Below are 20,455 nucleotides of genomic sequence, written 5' to 3' on the forward strand. Positions count from 1 at the left end.
AACTTCTCACAAGAATCTCCACACATTCAATTATAGTTTCTGATGTATGGTTATATTATTATTTGGTTTTAAAATACTAATTGCTTGATTCATATTCTTGCTTCACATAGATCCAAAATCTGTGGTGATGTCAGTAGTCTAGGAGTCGAGTTGATAACCACAGGATTTTGCAACATTGGATTACTTCTACAACGATTATCACTTAATCACTTAAGTATCTTAGACTTTACAATATTCTGATACCAATTTTGCACTTACCTTCTTCTTCAGCATGATAAGCTAAGTAAAATATCGGAGTGTTGATCCCGAACGCCGATATACCAGTAGACATCAGTAGGATCCTTACAGTCTTTGATCTCAGCGTGGAAAAATCGAAGAAGGGTTGTCGATCATCCGACTTGTTCTTGTCTTTCATTTTCCTTTTGATTTTGTTCTGATTCTTAAGATGCAATATGGCACGTCGTTGAGGATGGTATAGAGATGCAGACCGGTAAAAGGTCCCGAGGATGAAAGTAACGAAGACAACTCCTGTTACTGCCTGAAGTCCTAGTCTCCATCCTATTGCTCTATACACAGAATAAACGTCTTAATTAATAAAAGTGATTGAAATGGTTTAGCTCTGGATATTGCTGAGACGATAGTACGTTGTATCGAAATGCTATTTGACAATGTGTTCTAAAACACAATTTTTGCTTTTAAAATATTCTATGCATATTACTTTTCTGACATAAATTACTGGAAAATGAGATCGTGTTGAAAGAAAGTACTTTCGTTCTTTTACTATTATATAAAATTTTGTACCGAAGATATTTTTAAAAATATAAAATGAATAAAATATAGCTTACTTCATTACTCGTTTTAAATTAGAAAACTAAAAACCTAATAATGTTAAAATGTTTTAGCTTTTATGTCTTTTGATCTTAGTTCACCTTATAGCGCCTTTGATGAATGTGGACATGACGGCGATGCCGAGGCCACTTCCGCTGACTATGAAGATCTCGACGAGCTCGCGGCGCCGTTTGAAGTACTGTGCCACCATCAGCGTTGAGCAGTCTCGAGTCAAACCCACGCCTACACCTACCACAGTCCCTGGAACGTTACATAGCAGGAAAAGTTATTTTAGTCAAAGATAATAAAGGCTCTGGCCACCATGCCAAGGGAGAAGGAGAGGCCGCATAGTGCTGCCAATAAAAAAAAAGTTACATAGTGCTTTACGGACTATATTTCCTTTGTTTTCCGACATTCTATATGCTTCTCATCATCATCATCTCTCTGCTTGTTTCTAAAGAACATCGGCATATTACACTACTTATATTCTATTTTTTTACTATGGAAACCATTATTTATATACTTTTCAAGGAAGCTTTTCTTATTTGTTTGTGTCAAATCTGTTGATGGATGGAATTACCTCCTTAGTAACCTGTATCTTTCTATCAGATCTTTGCAGAAGTACCTAAAGAAAACTGTGACTTCGATTTTACGATCTCTTGCGAAGAAAAAAATACGGTCTCAGCATACAAGTAACACAAATGCATTCTTTACTATCATAGAGTAATACCGGAATCTGAAAGTACCCATTAATAGATAAATGACTAGATACAATCTCAATGGTAGGCATACAAAGCGACGTGATGATGCAGTGGAAGCTGTAAAGATTGCATCGCGTCAGTACGTGGGAGAGGGGAAGCGGGAACTTCCAGGATATCGCCGCTTATCAACACTCATCGCGGGAACTTGTGACGTGATATCATTTATAACACTCTCAAAGCCGATGTGATGAGTATCGGATGAATTTACGAGATATGTATGATACACACATAAAATGATAGTCCATAGATAAAAGTATAAATCATAGAGTTACAAAACAGGTACATATGGTTGCAACTCTAAAAGACTCGAGATTTTAGAGTTTGTGAGTTTTAGAGTTTGAGTAGAGAGTAGAACTTATAATTTTAATTAGAAGCTTTTCGTATATAAGTCTCCCTTACCTCAGAATTTGTAAAATAATTTTCACAATGTACACATTAGTAACGAGTCGCTTATCGTTAATGTAAGGTGTTGTATGCTTTAGGGAAATATAAATTTCGGGGTAATTTATATTTCTTCATGCGCGTAAGGTGTAACGACGAATATGTTCATATTTTCTTTCTATTCGTATAGTGAATACACGTGATATGACAGTTTAGACTACTTATTATAATATTTTGGACCTTACGAACCTCACGTGATATTTTTAAAGCAATCTATAAACATTTGCTTTTAACCAACCGACATACAAAATATAATATATCTTCAGTTTATTATTTGAACAAAACAACTTAAAAATATCCGAGTTCCGCAACATCTAGTATCCGGGGTCGTTTATGAGGAGCAATGAAGGTAATGTGTTTTCTTTCTCGGATGCTCTCAGGCTTTGGATGAAGCTGCAGCTATCTGAAGGAACATTTCCGTTATAGAATGTATCGATTTGTTTGCTATCTCCTTCTCATAGTTATTGTGTTGAAAAATTCAACTTCGTTATTTGAAAAAGTAGTACTAGTGGTTACGTAGGCCATTTTTCATAAAATATTAAATACTAGCTGTCGCCCGCGACTCTGTCCGCGTGCTTTTTAAGGTATAAATACGAAAAAAATAAAATAAAAAAGTGAATAAATAGTATTCTATGTCCGTCTCCTGGCTCTAAGCTACCTCCTCACCAATTTTCAACCATATCGGTAAAGCCGTTCTTGAGTTATAAATAGTGCAACTAACACGACTTTCTTTTATATATATAGATTTCATATTACGTCGTGAAGTTTTTTAATGTTTACTTTATTTGTTTTGTAGATATGGATGCTCTAGTTTAGTTAGTAGTACGTTTATTAGGATTTTAGAAGAGTTTTTAATTTAACACTTATAATCGCCATTTTGTAAATTACATATTTTAGCTACTTCATAATTGACTTAAAAACTATTTGTCTTCGTAATGTAAGTTTATAAAAAGTATTTTTTTGCAAGTTATTCTTTTTCAAGCGATTTAAAAAAAAGATACAACTGGTTACAAAGTTTACAACGTGCCAGTTACTTTTATTAGTAGGTGTCAAACTGTTTGTTTTTTATGTAGCAGGAATTAAAAATATCGGTCGTAGTAGAAACGGACTGAGGCGGTTATACCGGGACTTGGTTCAATTTAAATGCTAATACAATTCCTGCTGACTGCAACATTATCCTCAAGGATAGTGTCAGCTTAGCGCGTACGTTATTGCAATTGTATACAGTTTGTGTCGCCTTACCATTGCTGGTTATTATTCGGTCTATTTCGTTTTAAAGCGTACATGAACGGAATTGGAACAGGAACAATGCGATTTAATATTTATTACTATTGTTTTTGATATTTATTTTTGAGACTTAGTTAAAAGTCAATTTGGAAACGACGACGCAGTAAAGTTTGTTTGGAAATTGTCGTTTAATAAGGCTTTAAGATTACTTAGTTATGTTTAATTTTATAAGTAGGGTTTAAGAAGTTATGTCTTCAGTGTAATCTAAGGGAAAGCTTAAGACTTAAAGTTGTCGCAAATTATGACTGTCTTGTCACTTATAAAGTTGTTGTAAGATATAAAAGTTAACGTTTTTTGATTCAAATAAATTAATATTGGTCTCAATGTGATTATATTACTTGTATAAATTTATAAATAAACTAGTTGTCGCCCGCAACTCCATCCGCAAGCAATTAAAAAAAACCTTAATTAGTAGCCTGTGTTCCTCCAGACTATATTCTATATCTGGGCCATATTTTATCAAGATCCGTTGAGACTTACCGGAGATACCTTCAAACAAACATCCGTCCATCCATCCATAAAAATATTTGCATTTATAATATTAGTAGGACAGGGATCTTAATTAACTACAGATGAATTTATCCAAGATCTGTAATATTGGTAACAAGATTTTTTAGGGGTGTACATTAAAATATTTTTGAAAAATGTTAATGTAATTGCATTTTATAAATGTAAATACACAATTTGTAAATATCTTCATTAATTGTGATAAATGGTGATTCGTTGACAGTGTCCTTTGATAATTTCATTATTTATTCGCGATGCGCGAAATGTGCAGCGCACTTCTTATGTGCGCCGGTTTTCTCTGTTTGTTTATTTTCGATGATCGCAGTTTTATTGGATATCCGCTTGCATACTCTGAGAGCCAATTAGCGGATACCTTTGAAGTTCGATTAAACGAATCTGATGAAATAAATTAAAATGTCAAGTGTTTGCGCGACTCAATTTTGATTACATATATTATACTTTGTGAATACGCAAGTTTAATGCGAAATTAATCTTCATTTTAAATAATTTTTACTGATATTATATTAAAAAAGCTTACATCTACATTCATTGTAGACAAGTTTCTAACGTTGTTCCGTAGTTTAAATTTTATAAACTAAATCTACACTAAGTGACGTTCTTAATGATCATTTAGCGACTTCGACTAGAATATTAAATGGAACCAAATTTACCAGTACCCTTTTGCGTCGAACGTAAGAATAAAGCCTAATACTGACCATAGCTGAAGAAGAGCTGATGGAACTGAGTCGCGAAGGACGTGAATAGGCATCCGAGGGCTGCGACCAGGCCGCCCACGACGGCCGTCACACGCGTCGATTTGCGCACACACAACGCGACCGACACCGGTGACAACGCAAGCGCCACGCCCACTGATAGCGCCCCCAGGCAACCTGAAACGAAAAAATCTATTATCAACTTACATATATATTAAGCCATCTATTCATAGTATGTGGGACTAGCATATCCCACCCGGAACACGTATGTTTTCAAAGTTCTATGAGCCACACAATACACATTTACTATTTATCTACTGCTGAGAAGTAAGATTAGGTACGTCAACTCCTGTGCGAACGGTTCCCAAAAAGATTTAGTTCAGTGCCAATCCAACGATCGTCCTTCTCTGCTCTCAGTGACACGTTTGCTAATTGCATGTCATTATTAACTTAAAAAATGTATCCGTTTCTTTCTAAAATATTTAGTCCAAATTAATCACGATTTAAATGTACGATTGTATGCGACATTTCCGAAACACATCAGTGTTGTGCGTTTCGGAATGTGTGTAGGATGACTTTATAGCGGATTGCACTCAGTAGCTCGCGTAAATATGACTTAATTGACATCTTTATACACTCATAGAATTAACAAAAGCAACAATAATTTTATTACCCTGTGATACAACAAATGCTAAAGATAAAGGCGTAGGACGAAATATATTGGACTTTAAATTGTTTTATCTAAATTATACCATAAGTTTACAAATGCAATGCACAAATTATTATTTCTAAACAGTACTCTTAGTAATATTTCCATAACAATATATATATATAATCTGTTATAATTCACTCTAATATATATATATATATAGAGGCAATATTTTAGTTGAATTTAGTTCGGATTAAAAATACTAAATTATTTTCCGTTTTATTTAATTTCTGTAAAAGATTTAAAGGAATATAAATGTCGTATGGTGACAAGTAAAAAGTAGTAATAGTCGTTTTGAAATTCAGTTTCATTCTTGAATTTATTTTACGCATTCTAGAACATTAAACTTACATACCATTTATAATTTATTTTACACTATCAAGTTAACAAAATTACCTTAATTTTATAGTACATTTTAAAATGTTTGTAATCTTATCTTCAGGGGTGACTAGGACATAGTCAACCATGCTAGTTCCCTATGGGTTGGTTGACTTCACGCATATCTTTCAATTTCTTCGCAGATATGTGCATCACAACGTCTCGAATTTTAATTTTCGAAACATCGTGGTCCATATATCTGCGAAAAATTTCCAACCCGGGACATGCAGATAAGTCAAATGCTATATATAATAACACCTGTGCCACCGACGCTTTACAATTTGTAATCTAGGCAGTCCAAATACATTAAGACGGAAATTGATGACAAGCTCTCTGAAGACGGTTTTGTTAATTTAATATGATTAGATTTCAAATACAGCATGACCCCATTTCTAGGGTATCATTAAAATCAATGACGTGGCAGTTCTATTAACACCCGCAGATAAATGAGAATCATTTTTTACGAGACTTATTCAGATTTGTGGTTATTCAAAGCTATGAGCAGAACGTTTAGGCTATAGATTTCGTGGACTATGAAAGCGATGATGAATGTTTACGAGTTACGCTTTGGCGGTATGAATTTGAATGACTCGTGTTATATTTTTTTCGTTTGTATTATATAATTTAATTTGCACACAAACCGTGGGTTTCTAGTACCAAAATCTTTGTATAAAACGTATCGTCATCCCTGTCATTATCTTTGATAAAACTGATATAACAATATGTTTTAAGCGGAGATTTTGGTACTAGAACCCTACGGTAAATGAGTTTACTCGCTTTTTTGACCAGTGGACTGGACTGTATTCAGATGGTCTTAGTAAATTGTTAAGATGACGTGACTCTTACACTATTTGATTAAAGTGCGTTAAACTTTTCTAGCTCTGTGAGACAAGTGCTATTATCATGTTTATTACTTTACAAAATTACATACAGAAAAGACATAATAGTAAAGATGTAGATAGTATTTTAAAGACAGCTATAGTCTAGCAAGGATCTTGTGGCATTTTTTTTAACATTTACAGTGCTCATGAGCTATTGTCATGTAGTTTCGCTTACGCCCACCGGATCTAGGATAAGATTGTCGGAGTACACTCGAATCTATACAGACTGGAATCGTTTTTATTTTGTTTAAAAGCGAGGTAAAGTTCTAGATGTGGCAACCTTAATGCACTTACTAGACAGAAAGAATCTCTCCATTTTATTGTTATTTCAAGCTATAAAGATTTCTCTCGTCTCACCTTGTACGGCGCCTGTCGTGTGCCAACAGGAATAGCGATATAACTATTATATTAGTATACTATCAGTGATAGAGCCCGCTTTAACATCTTCGCATGAATTGTCCCGGTTCGCCCGGTGAAATACCACGACCACACAGAAGACAGGCGTCAAGTGAAAGCGATTCCGCGTTTCGTCTGATGAGTGTGCGTCCCGGAGGCCTAATTTAGTCCTTTTTTCCTTCCCACCTTTTTCTTATAAGGAAAGGATGGGAAGTGGAAGTGGACTTTACGGGTGAGAGGATGCATGGAAGGGGAATGTGTTTTCTTTCTGTGCATCCTCTCCTCCGTCGATGAAAGGTAGGCAACGCATATGCAATTGCGTATGTCTATGGGCAACGGTCACTTCGCTATATCAGCGATTTCAGGTGGCCGCTCGCTCGTTTGCCACCTTTTGATATAAAAAAATACTATGATAACATATTATTGTATTTAATATTGATAATTTTTAACACAATGCTTACACAAATGAAAACAAGCGTTACATTATTTTCCCATCAGAGAAATTCATTTGCTCTGTTACAAAGAGTTAATGGAAACGCATTTACTGAATGTGTTTGTGATGTTGATAAAAAAATGGCGATGAATTTTTTACATTATAATGATTTAAACACTTACCCTGCGCTGAGGTATGACGTATGACGTAAAGAAATGGAATTTTATTAATCAAATCACATGTAATAAAAAAAATACCCAACAAAAATAGGTAATAATTGTGGCAACAAATGCCATTTTCTATTTCGAAACAGATATAGTAGATTTTATGACAGCACTTATTATTAACAGCGCCTCTCTCGTCGATCCGGAAAAGTACATCGCACTATACTTACATTAAATTATGTAAGCTATATTTAAATAATGTGTGCCATGAATGACGTTTGTTAATATTAATTTAATATTATTTTAACGTTTATAAACTTAATCTGTCGAGTTTTTAAATCGTAATCTTGTATAACATAATGATATTAAGTTCCCAACGTAAACAAAATCTGTTCAACGATTTTCAATGATATTTTAAATTTATTTTAGAGAAATAAAATCTTTAAAATTTTATTTCGAATATATCAAAGTAAACTAAGTGGAATACATTAAAAATGTTTTGATAGCAATATCAAAATCTTTAACATTCACGTGACATGTATCCAAACGATGTTCCATTTTTAAAATATGTTTCCGTATTTAGAACTAGCGGTAGAATTAGTGAATACGTTATAGGTTAGAATTAAATCGGTAATTTAATTATTTACATTTTTTTAATATTAATTAGAAAGGAGCGGAGACAATATCAGAAAGAGTTATGAAACGTCATCAATATGACGGTGTTAGTAATTTTTTTTTCAGCTAAAAGTAACCATTGAATTAAGGGTACATGAAAATCAAGTCAGTGTTTCGTGCGTCGGTTTGCGTGACTGAAGTCTGCAACCTTTTAATTGCATTTTAAAAATATTTAAGTGATATTTTTGTGATGTGGAATAAAAATATGTGGTTGCATTGCTCGGGCTCGGTGCAGCAAGATTTAAGAACTATTTAGACCTAGTGATGACGTCATTTGGTGAGTTATAATTACTGTTTTTATTGTGCATGACGCAATTACGTATGTTTTAACTTATGTGACACATACCCCGTAAGTCAAGCGATTTGTGAAATAAGCTTAGGTTGTCATATGTTGTATTATTGAATTGTAATATACACTATAATAACCTCCTTCTTTTTGAAGTCGACTTAATTAGCTTCTTCGCAAATTGCTATAATTATAACTCATTGACATATTTCGTGTTGAAAAATATATATCGTTTCATTCAATCTAATCTTACTATTTCACGGCAATTGTTTTATAGGTTATATAGTAATAAAACGAACAACTGAGGTAAATTAAATAAAAATAATATAAATCGTAAACATGGTTAGCAAAGACAGATTGTCTCGAGAGTTTAGAAGCAATCAAAGTGTATCGGGCATGCGGCCAGTAACACTTTAGTGAAAAAAACGCCATCGTTTAGTCCAAAATATATCAGTTGGAACAAACAACTATTGCAAAAGTTTTTGAGTCGACGACTAGGGGTCATTGGCCTTGCAAGCCGTCACCAACATCGGTCACCCATCACGTCACCCATCTAGGGGATAAGCCTGCACAGACGATGTTAAATCTAGCTTCACAGATTGATGAGTGACGCCCCGTTGCCAGTCACCCTTGCCCGATCTTGTGCATTTATCTCCCAGGCACATCACACGATACTTAATTTACTGGGGATACAAACGAAAATCGGCTTTGTCTAACATATTTGAGTGTTAAGTAGATAAAAATGTAAACATTTCGTTCTAATACAACTTAAAAAATTAAATAAATTTAAACAATATGTTTTAGAGACGAGACAAAGACTAAGCAACATTAAGTTTAGAGTAACTCGCCTCCAAGTACATTGTACACAGAGGTTACACGCCTCTGAATTGGTTCGAAATAAAGAAATACTGCTGCATCATGTGTTTAACTAAGTGGCCAGTATTTTTGTCTATATCGACTCATATCGAACGCAATCGGTTAAAATGTGACACTGATGGACCATTCTGTGGAATCGAATCGAAAAGTTATTCCCAACAGATACGACTTTTTTTTTAAATAGACTGAACAATGTCGAGTTATACAAAAGTTATAATTTTAAATCACAAAAATGAAATTACAGAAATATAGAGATTATTTCGTTACGATCTAATTTATGTATATCACAATATAAAGTTACTAGCCATCTTACTTCTTACTAATATTATAAATGCAAATGTTTAGATGGATGTTTGTTTGAAGGCTGAACGGTTCTCGATGAAATTTGTCATACATATAGAAAATAGACTGGAAGAACACATAGACTAATTATATTTTTTTTATTCCGCGCTGGCGTAGTCACGGGCAACAGCTCTCTAGCTAGCTGGCTTCTTCATCATCATCATCATCAGCTCACTATACGTCTCCACCGAGGGGCTCGGAGCCTACCCTAAGTTAAGGGTGATTAGGCCATAGTCAACCACGCTGGCTTCTTACTAGAAATAAATTATTACTACTATAAAAAATCTATAACAAATACGTGTGTTTTTGCTAAATGTCTCTCGCTTTTTATTACTACGCGTTATTTGGTAAACATCAATATAACATGACAACTATCGTAAATTTTGTTTTTTTTTCGTTAATCCAATCACTCTTAATGTCACAAAATCTATGAGGAGGGTAAATCATTGAAGCACAATAACGAATAAAGAACAATAAATCAACAGAAAAGGCCGCCTTCAAACGCAAGCCTAATGATATATTACGTTCCTTTGAGAACCCTAAAATATACTAAAATTGTAAACAAAACTAAATATATATGAATTATATTTAAAATAAAATTTATATTCTGTTTTTATTTGAACTAATCGTAAGTTTCCAATGCCGAAACAACTGTTTAAAAACATATTGTCATCTCTGTTTGTTTCAAAGATAATTACATGGATGACGGTAAATGTTTATACAAGTATTACGAAAGTAAAAACTCATGATAAGAAACATTTTCATAAACTTTTACAGTATTACAAGATGAGTATACAGACAATAGCCATATTTAACAACAAGGTGCCCGCGACGATATTATTATATATAAAAAAAAAACTTAATTAGTGCCCTATGTGTTCTTCCAGACTATGTTCTACATCTATGTCAAATATCAGCGAGACCTATGCAGCAGTTTTGGAGATACCTTCAAACATCCATCCATCCATCTAAACATTCACATTTATAATATTAGTAAGATTAGCGGTTAATTCGCTAATAGTTTTATAAGAGTTATTTTCATAACAAACATCAAAGTCTTTAAAATTAAAAATAAACTTACCGTTCAGACTACTTTGAAGCTTAAGTGAGCGTGACCCGATTTCGAAATAACATTTTGATTGACCTGACAGTTTAAAAAGTAATCCAGTCATCTTAATAAAAATAACACTCATTAAAAGATGAAGTTGTAACTTGAATTGAGAAAAGTATGCTTAAATTATTCAAACTTTCATGAGACATTATAATAAACTGATATAAAAAACGGCTAAATACTCACGTATATTCGTCCGGTGGCGGCACCGACTAGTTTCGAGCCCATCGGGGGCCCTTCATCAGGATGAGTGGTACTGGTATTATTTCGCGGACGCAGCCCGTCGCTCACTCTAAAACCACTAAATAATACCAGTACCACTCATCCTGATGAAGGGCCCCCAATGGGCTCGAAACTAGTCGGTGCCGCCACCGGACGTATATACGTGAGTATTTAGCCGTTTTTTATATCAGTTTAAGTATGCTTAAAATGGTTAGACACGTTTTATCTTTTTAATTATTGATGAAATGACTTTGTATATATCGTTGAGTAAAGTTAGGATAAACGTTTCAATAAAGTTTGTTTTTTTGGGAGACTTTGATGTAACATGACCAAACGTAAGTTTGATTAGATTTTATCCTTTTAACAAAGTTTTCGTTGGCCGGAAAGGTCTAAGTAAATATAACGGACCGTAATGGAAAATATATGTGGACCGGCCATACACGTGTTTAGAAAGTTCCTTATTGTTGTTAAATATATGAAATTTTATTGTAATGTGCTTTAAAATACTAATACGAGTATAATTGTAATATCAAGTCGTTTTTAATTGAATAAAAGAATCAAAATTTGAATTGTCTGATCACACTTTGAATACGTCAGTTTGCACTCAATAGCTATTTCAGTCGACTTATGTTATCTTATTTATAACATAAAGGAAAATTTGGTAGATATTAATCAACGTAGAATTTACGAAAACATAAGTTATATATCCGGTAACGTAAAAAACATTAATCAAATAAAGTTTTCAAACGAAACAACAACGTGTTAAACATAAAAAAATAATTTTCTCTCAAGTCAAACAGAGTCATAAATTTTTTAAATGTCGACGCGATCCTATCTGCGGAATATAAACACGATGTGTATAATTTAACGCGCCGAATTATGGTAACATTAATCTTACGGCCCGTCTCCTGTGCAGGACATATTCGCGTAACAGAATCAAGATTGGATCTGAAAATTATAATCGAGCGCGCGTAACACATCTTCGGTGTTACACCGTGTCAAAATGTACAGTCAGCGTAGCTTGCGGTGTTCCACCTAAGAAGCGTTTAAGCGTCTTGAACGCCTTAAAATGATTAATTTGAACGACGCCTTCATTAAATATTGTAATAATGTACCCCCTACACAATACTAATACTCAGAGGTACAATGAAGTTTAATTTTATATCAATTAACGATAATAGCAGCTTTTATGTTATTTGCAAGAAAGACCTGTGTTTTAATTAGTTGCAAGTTCCCGCCATTTTTTATGTAACTATAACACCGCAAATGTAAGCGACTGTACACATAATTATAATCGAGCGCGCGTTAACGCATTCGAGATGGCGCGTCAACGCGTCGACACGTATTTAACATCTTTGGGGATGATAAATGCGAGGTCATTGTAACAGGCGACCACTAATCAAAACATACTCGAATGATTTGCGTTGATGAGTGTTTAAGTCGACAGGTGACTTCGCCGAATTTTGAAATATTGGTTCAAGGAATATTAATAAGTAGGTACATTTTAAAAAGCTACATTTTTTTTAAATAGAGTTTGTAAATAAAATGGTTATGGTATACTGGTGAGTGCTGATGAAAAAATATTATAAACAAAAAGTGTGGTACAAATGACTAAAGTTTCGGACTGTACCAAAAGGAAAACTAAACTACATATTATTATTTTTTTCAAAATAATATTTTTTTTTAGTTTCAATAGAATCAATTTAAGTACACTTTAAATGTATTTGTAATAAGAAGTTGTTTAATTTCTGACAAATTAATAGTTGTTTCTTTTAATTAAATATTTTATGATCACGTTTCACACATGTCAGACATCTTTCAAATTTTCGCAATTCAGATGGACAGATGCCAAGTCAAGCGTTTTGTTTTTATATGTTTGTTTATTACTTAGATGTGAATCACTGAGGTCTATCTTAGGTCTTAAACGAAGCTTAGGTCTCATTTAAAAAATACTTACAAGTTTATTGCGCTGTCACTAAAAGGTTGTAAAGGTCGTGTGCAGAATCATATAGATAACAGAAGATTGAGACTAAATTTCATAGACTACAATAGTTTTATAAAGCAAAAATTGACAAATTTTACCAACGTCATACTAATATTATTAATGCGAATGTTTGGATGGATGGATGGATGTTTGTTTGAAGGTATCTCCAGAACGGCTAAGCGAATTTCGATGAAATTTGGTATACATATAGAACATACTCTGTTGAAAACATAGACTACTAATTATGTTTGTTTTTAATTCCGCGCGAACGGAGTCGCGGGCGATAGCTATTAAACAGACAGGCGACAGAGTTATCGTTGGTTTCTGAGACCTACATTCACTAAAAAAAATATTGTTATTTCTCTAGAAGTCGTCTCTAAGGTTATAAGAAGGATGAAAATATGGTTTAAATGGGGACTTTAGACTCGGAAACCAAAGATTAGTAACATAAAAGAATCAATTGCGTGAGTGTTAGAACTCAGTTGTTTCTCTGTCTTCCTTTACAACTCAAAACAAAGTAAAGTTTCATAGATATCACAATACTATTGGCGCATGTTTGGGAAGTCAACACGTTTACGTAGTTCTCATCTGGCACATTTGGCATCGATTCTATAACGTAAACTACGGAATGAAATACGCTGAATTGTTACATGACGAGGAAAATGAAACACTGTTCCGTTGATATAAGCAGACGATAAAAGCGTCTTAATCACATTTAAATGAACTAATCTGTATGATATTACTACTAGTTGTCGCTCTCGACTTTGTCTGCGCAGATACAAAAAACTTAACCCTTAATTCGATGGTGTCCAGTGTGACGAACAACTAATTAAAAAAATCTACTGAACTAGTTTAGAGAAAATTACGTAAGTATGACTTTACTAAAAACAGTTTTTTTGTTACAAAAAATTTCGTCGAATTAAGGGCTAGTATCCTATGTGTTCTTCCAGACTATGCTCTACTAAGCCAAATTTCAGCCAGATCTATGATGTTGTTCATCTTAACATTCAGATTTATAAAATTAACAAGAATAAGATAGATTTAATTGAGAATTTTTGAGTAGAAATTCCGTGAATAGATGTCAGCAGAAATCGTTTGCTTTTTGTTAATTCCGTACACGTAAATAAATAAAACAAAAGCATTATTTTATTAAGGAGATGTTAAAATGCTATAATATATATAAATAAATACGCAACATAGATAGTTATCTATTGGAGTAGAGAAAATCTGAAGACATATTTGTTTATGCTCTAGGATTTAAGGAAGGTAAATTTTATCTGGGATATGTAAAAGTTTTTTGTTTGACATTTTCGTACACAAGTTTGACGAGGTATTTGTATAATAAATGTTGTATCAAATATTGATATAATACAATTTCATTTAATAATATAAAATACAACAATATAACGCAAGCTCATAACCCAGATGGGTAGGCAGAGATCACGGACGTTTATTTAGCGTGGTCCTGACACCGTTCTCGCTTCTTCTACATACATACTACGCATACGTGTATCTCGGTTTTGGGTGCTTAAATACAGTACAATAATTACAGAAATTAAGGTAATCAGCTCATAAAATCATTTGTAACTGAATCTATAAATTTTGCAATATAATTAATCGTGTTTAATACGCTTAAGCGTTATTATTTAGATTAGAAAATAATTAGCTATCACAAAATTTGAAGATATAAATAACTAGTTGTCGACCGCGACTCCAACCGCGCGGAATTAAAAAAAAAACTTAGTTAGTAGCCTATATGTTCTTCCATACTATGTTCTATATGTATGCCAAATTTCATCGAGATCCGTTCAGCCGTTCTGGAGATACATTCAAACAAACATCCATCCATTCAAACATTCGCATTTATAATATTAGTAAGATATAATTTTGTTGTATGTTTGCATGACTTACGACTATACTTAAGACATAATCTTCAACAAATGATTTATTTCAGACGATATCTGTAACATTAATTCTAATCTTGTGTCGTATCTAAATGAATTATGATATCAAATTCATTTCCGGAGACTGAGATTTTAAGATGAAATGAAACTCCGTATTTATGTAGCTTTGGTCTTATGTGGGTTATTCCTAAGTACTATATCAGTGCCAGAAGTATAGAATTATTATAGTATATTGTTCAATAAAATAATGCATAAATATAAATTATGATGCTCCAATTTTAGTTCATGGTTCAACTCATAGGTTACGATACTTTGATTCTTTTACGGTGAGTTTCTGAGACTATTATCCCCTTTTAAAATATAATGTTATTGCTGCGTTCTCAAAGGCAATGACAGGGATTAGATTACGATACGGTTTATACAGAGATTTTAACCCCAGAAACTACAGGTTAGTCGTATTAGTTTTTCGTTCAGAAAGATGTTTACGTAAAATCATATGGTCGAAATACATACTGTATTTTTTTATTTTAGGTAATTTTCTATAAAAATTTGCACGTAAGTCGCAAGAGATTCAATGAACACACAGTTGACATTTGTCATTTCAATCGAAGTTTTCCTAAAAGGTCGGATCCTGTCTTATTGTTTTTACGGCAGGTTTCTGTCGCAAACCGATTCATTTCAAAGGATAATGACTCCTTTACGTGAAATTATTGATCCTTAACAACATCTCGAGGACGTTTATATTATAACTTTATTGACTGTTACTTTTACGATTGCCGTGTTTCAAATAGCTCCTGTTTTATTTTATATGTGTTACAAAAGTATTGGATTTATTCTGATAAGTATTTTTGGTATTAGAAATATACTAAACTTATGACTTTATAGTTAATTCTGTTTGATGCGAGATAAAGTTCAAATTATTAATTCGAGGATTAATAGTTTAGTGTTTTTTTTATTATATCACAATGTATACAATTAATAAATTGGGAGTGTTTGTATGTAATATAGATAAAACATCATATTTTGCAAAAAAAAACTAATTTGATTTTTTTTCTATGTCTGTCTGTCCGCAAAATTGCATTGGTTCCCGCTAATCTCCGAAACGCTCCTATTTTTTTTCTTAAACCCGCGGTGACAAAGTTGCCAGCAACGGCTAGTTATAACAGGAATAAGAAAATATAAACTTCTATTATCTTCAAAACAACTTTATAATACTGGTAACAAATTATTTTAGGATTAAATTACATAGAATATTATGTATCCGTATAAATCCAGATGAATAGAAAGCGGATAAATACAAACTCTATCAAATAATCGGGTCGTGTTAACGCGCTTTTATCTGCGCCTGTCAGCGGCCCAACATATTAAACCTCCTTAGTAATGATAAATGCGTTACCATGATGGTACACGGGTCGTATCAGGCCTGGAGGCGAGATCCTAATATACGATTAGCCATGATTGGCAGTTTAGTAGAAAATATTTTTTTTGTGAACCAGTCCGTATATCATTTTGATAATATTTCTATTCATTTCGATCCAGCTCAGACTGAGATTTATGACGTTTTTTCATTTATATCGACCTGTTTAATTTGATATAAGCTGTCACATAGATATTCCTCAATGGATACTATAGACATTCCATGATATCTGACCCGGTGGGCATAATACAAACGAAATAGTAATAATAGAAGTAGCGCTTCTCTCAGCGAGCCAGCGGAATTAGACGAAATGTATTCGCATCAAAGCGATTCTATAGCGAACTTTAAAATTGTACGGAACTAATGCGTAATAAACACGTGACTTATCGAAAGTTATCTTCGGTTCTATACATCTTTGAACTTCGTTATAGAATCGTTTCGGAGCGAATATACTTTGTCTAACCCCCCGGACATCCTTGTTTGATTTTAATTTTGAACACGCAAGGTACGCGGAAACGAATAAAACTCGATTGGAAGTTGTTTTTTCATTCGTTACATATTGAAGAACAGTAATTAATCAACTTATTTATCTCTTTATTATAATACTGGTGAGTAATTTGTTATGAATCAAGTTATACGGTTTAATGGTTTAATATTTATTTGATAGCCACCATTTAAATAGGCATTGATGATTTCATGTTAATCAAGTTGCCTTTTCTGCTTTATATTTGCTTGTATAAGTATATTTGGATTTTAATATAAGTACGACATATATATAAATAAGTTAGGTTATGATTCTACCAAAATGAGATTCTACGTTTTAGGCCAATTTTGCGGCATTTCATTTATCTGCCTTTTCGCAGACTAGACGGTGACAGGATGACGTCACAATATAGGGTCTATGTTCAATTGAGTATTGTCTAGGATCGAAGACAGATCAAATGTCAACTTGAATTTGCGTTGCTTATAACGTTCCGGTAATCTCTGACTGGCCAGATTTAGACGGGACTATTTTTTTATTTCGCTGAAGAAGTCGCGTGCAACTGCTATGTTACTAATATTATAATTGCGAATGTTTGGAAGTATAGATGGATGTTTGTTTGAAGGTATCTCCAGAACGGCTGCACGGATCTCGCTAAAATTTGGCATAGACGTAGAGCATAGTCTGGAAGAAAACATAAGTTACTAATTAAGTTTTTTAATACCGCTCGGACTATAGTTAATGGGTTTTCTAAAGTCTAATTACCATAGTTTGTATGGGACATTAAGCCCCAATATTTAAGCTTAAGTCAGATGGATAACGCATTATAAAAAACGGATACAAGTGACATATGTCTCTATATTTTCTCACGTAAAATGATCCCTTGTGTCGACGATGTTAAAAAGGTTTTGTGATTCACTCGCTTCCCTCGAGTGTATTTACATGAACGATTGTTTGAACATCGGGAACTGTAAATGTATCTGAGAAAGCCTTCTTGTTTGCATTCAGTGTAATTTGAGAATATGTTAAGTTTTTTTTAATCGAAATAAGATTCAATTTATGTTACTAACTCCCATACTCGGAAACATCTAATGTTTATTTGAGCAGCTCCTTAGTCCTCCAGTTTTCATTCTAAATCCACGTTGACAATGTCCCTAAGTAACTAGTGTTAAATTTAATTGAAAAATGAAACTGGTATATTAATTTTTTTTAATAAACATGTTTAGTGTTGTTAAGAGTTTGAAGTAACTAACGCATTTTGCGATCTTGTTTCTTTACGTAACCCCCGAATTTGTGATTGGATTTAGTCCAAATAGAGAACTTACTGTAGGAATGTAAATTATTGTTCAACAAATAAGAAGAAGCTTATTCTACTCTATGCGAATTGTTTAGCTAAACCGATATTGTCGATAAAAGTGAATTAACTTGACTCGAAAATTTTAAATCAGAAATTTTATTCGAGTTCGAGCTATAAAGTGGTATTAGTAACATATTTTGTCTGTATTGCATTGCGTAAGTTGTGTATTTGAAACGTATGTAGCGAAAGCTGGTTGTTTGTTTCGTCTTTTTATTGGAGTTACATTAAGAAAACTTTTGAGTCTTAGAGATTACTAGCAAGTTATTAGGTTTAGTGTCACCGACTCGCTGGCGAGTAAATATTCGTATTCTATTACATTTTGTTACCTGCTTGTATCCGCACTTCGGGTCCAAAGCGGCGCACCACTTCGAAGGTGAGAACCGCGGCGGCCTGGTGTAGGCCGTGGGCTAGGATCTGTACTAGGGTACCGGCAGCTGCCACACCCCAGCCCCAGCCACCCTCGGGATAGTAGTGACGGGTGAGCGTGAGTAGCTGGCGCGGGTCGAGTTTGGGCTGGCGGGCCGGCGCACTCGCCGCTTCTAACACCAGCGGCAGCGACCGGGTCCGCAGCAGCGGCGCGCCACCCGACGACCATGACTCTTCCATCAATGCGGCCGCGCATCATAGCCACGCATCACAGCGCGTCACAGTACCTCTCTCTCATCTTCCCCGCCCCCACATCGCGGGTGACTTTCCCCCTTTATTCACTATAGTCTATTTATAAGATGGTCACCGTTCACTTATTTAATTGTTCTATTTAAATTGAAATTGTTTTATGTTCGACACTTAATCAGTTCGCATAATTTACAGCTGTATAATATGGAAAAAGATTTTTTTTTAAGTTTGTAATCCTTTTTGTAAATCCGTGATCAACAATGGATATTGGTCATCGAGACTTATTTTAAATTATAATACAATGCAATTCAACGAATTGTAATTACCGTTAGGAATGTAATATTTCATTTGGCACAAATCATTGAACTTAACTCTAGATCGGATAAAATTATCGCATCAGTGTCTGTCCGCCCACGTTTCCAGTAAATATGCCTCGACTACCGCTCGAGCAGTGTTCGATGCTAGATAGCTTTAGATATAAAGAATCTCTATCGACAGTGATTTGACATATCTAAGAGCCGAGATGTAATAGCCTCTAGAAATGCTGTCGCATGTGGAATTCCGAATGGAACATTGACAATATAAATATTTATGCATGTTAATATTTATATTATAGGTTTTTATAAGGATAGATTAGTTAATCTAATGGTCCATTTTTCTAAACTTAGTATCAAATTATTATATTAATAACAATATTCATTCAAAGTCTAGTGTTATCAATAGCCTAATGTTTAAGGGTACGGATATCCGATCACGAGGTCGGGGGTTCAAATCCCGCCATTGGACTATTGTCGTAAACCATGTCCTAGCACATGCGTAGAGCTTAGTAAATTTATAAAAATCTGCTGATATTAAAAAAAAAATCTATTTTGGCTTAATGAATATCGTAAAAAATAACACAGATGACATAGAGTAAAAAAGTAAAGTACTCGTAGACTTGGATTGGATTAATCTCCACATTATATTCATATGTTATAAACATTAGTCATACTGATATATATTTTCTACGTCTTCACTATTAATATTTTATAGAACATTTCATGTGTATTTTATCCATTCTTAAAGCTTTTAGTGCGATCAGATATTCCAATGAGTTAAGGACCTCATGAATAATTTCAGTTAGATAAGTAATGTGGCACCTGCATTGCATTTTCATTCATACTTTATTGCGGTGCATAAACTCAGTATCCAATGTTGAGATATAGCGACGTAAAAATATTTTAATCTTACTTCTTACCACATGTAGCTGTCGCCTGCGACTACGTCCGCGCAGGGCTATAATAAACATAATTAGAAGCCTATGTGTTCTTACAGACTATGTTCTACATGTATGCCAAATTTCGGCGGGATAAGTTCAGCCGTTCTTGATATGCCTTTTAATAAACATCTATCCTAACATTCGTATGTATAATATTAATTAAGTAGGATTATAAAAACTAATGTTTAGATGGATGGATGATTGTTTGATGGTATTTCCAGAACGGCTGAACGGGTTGAAATTTGGCATAAATGTAGAACATAGTCTGGAAGAACACATAGGCTAGTAGATAAATTTTATTTTTAATTCCGCGCGGACGGAGTCGCGGGTGACAGCTAGTAATTTAAACAAGTAAAAGAAACGACATTCGTGGCTCTGTACGCGCAATTTAAAACAATACATCTTAAGTAAACCAACATATTTGGTCAG

At 33.8% G+C, this 20,455-nt stretch overlaps 2 protein-coding genes across 4 annotated transcripts in view; one reads left to right on the forward strand and one right to left on the reverse strand.

Moving 5' to 3' along the window:
- The window catches only part of LOC106122109 (monocarboxylate transporter 10), a 111,374-nt gene that overhangs the window by 3,838 nt on the left and 87,081 nt on the right, over positions 1 to 20,455 (reverse strand). Inside the window, exons 2-5 of one of the 3 annotated variants that reach the window (XM_013317978.1) lie at positions 18,480 to 18,906; positions 4,541 to 4,714; positions 930 to 1,089; positions 259 to 566 (exon numbers count right to left, since the gene is read on the reverse strand). In XM_013317978.1, the coding sequence (XP_013173432.1) occupies positions 259 to 566; positions 930 to 1,089; positions 4,541 to 4,714; positions 18,480 to 18,759 (922 nt within the window). In that variant the 5' untranslated portion in view covers positions 18,760 to 18,906. Of the gene's footprint in view, positions 1 to 258; positions 567 to 929; positions 1,090 to 4,540; positions 4,715 to 18,479; positions 18,964 to 20,455 lie in introns of all 3 variants that reach the window. The other 2 variants (XM_013317977.1, XM_013317976.1) reach the window with 2 other exon arrangements.
- Positions 8,293 to 20,455, forward strand: part of LOC106122108 (glutamate receptor ionotropic, kainate 2) — a 121,179-nt gene continuing 109,016 nt past the window's right edge. Inside the window, exon 1 of the mRNA XM_013317975.1 lies at positions 8,293 to 8,450. Coding sequence (XP_013173429.1) covers positions 8,438 to 8,450 — 13 coding nt within the window. The 5' untranslated portion in view covers positions 8,293 to 8,437. The remainder of the gene's footprint in view (positions 8,451 to 20,455) is intronic.

The sequence above is a fragment of the Papilio xuthus genome, unplaced genomic scaffold (assembly GCF_000836235.2).
Source record: "Papilio xuthus unplaced genomic scaffold, Pxut_1.1 DF826933.1, whole genome shotgun sequence".
Taxonomy (NCBI): Eukaryota; Metazoa; Arthropoda; class Insecta; order Lepidoptera; family Papilionidae; genus Papilio; species Papilio xuthus.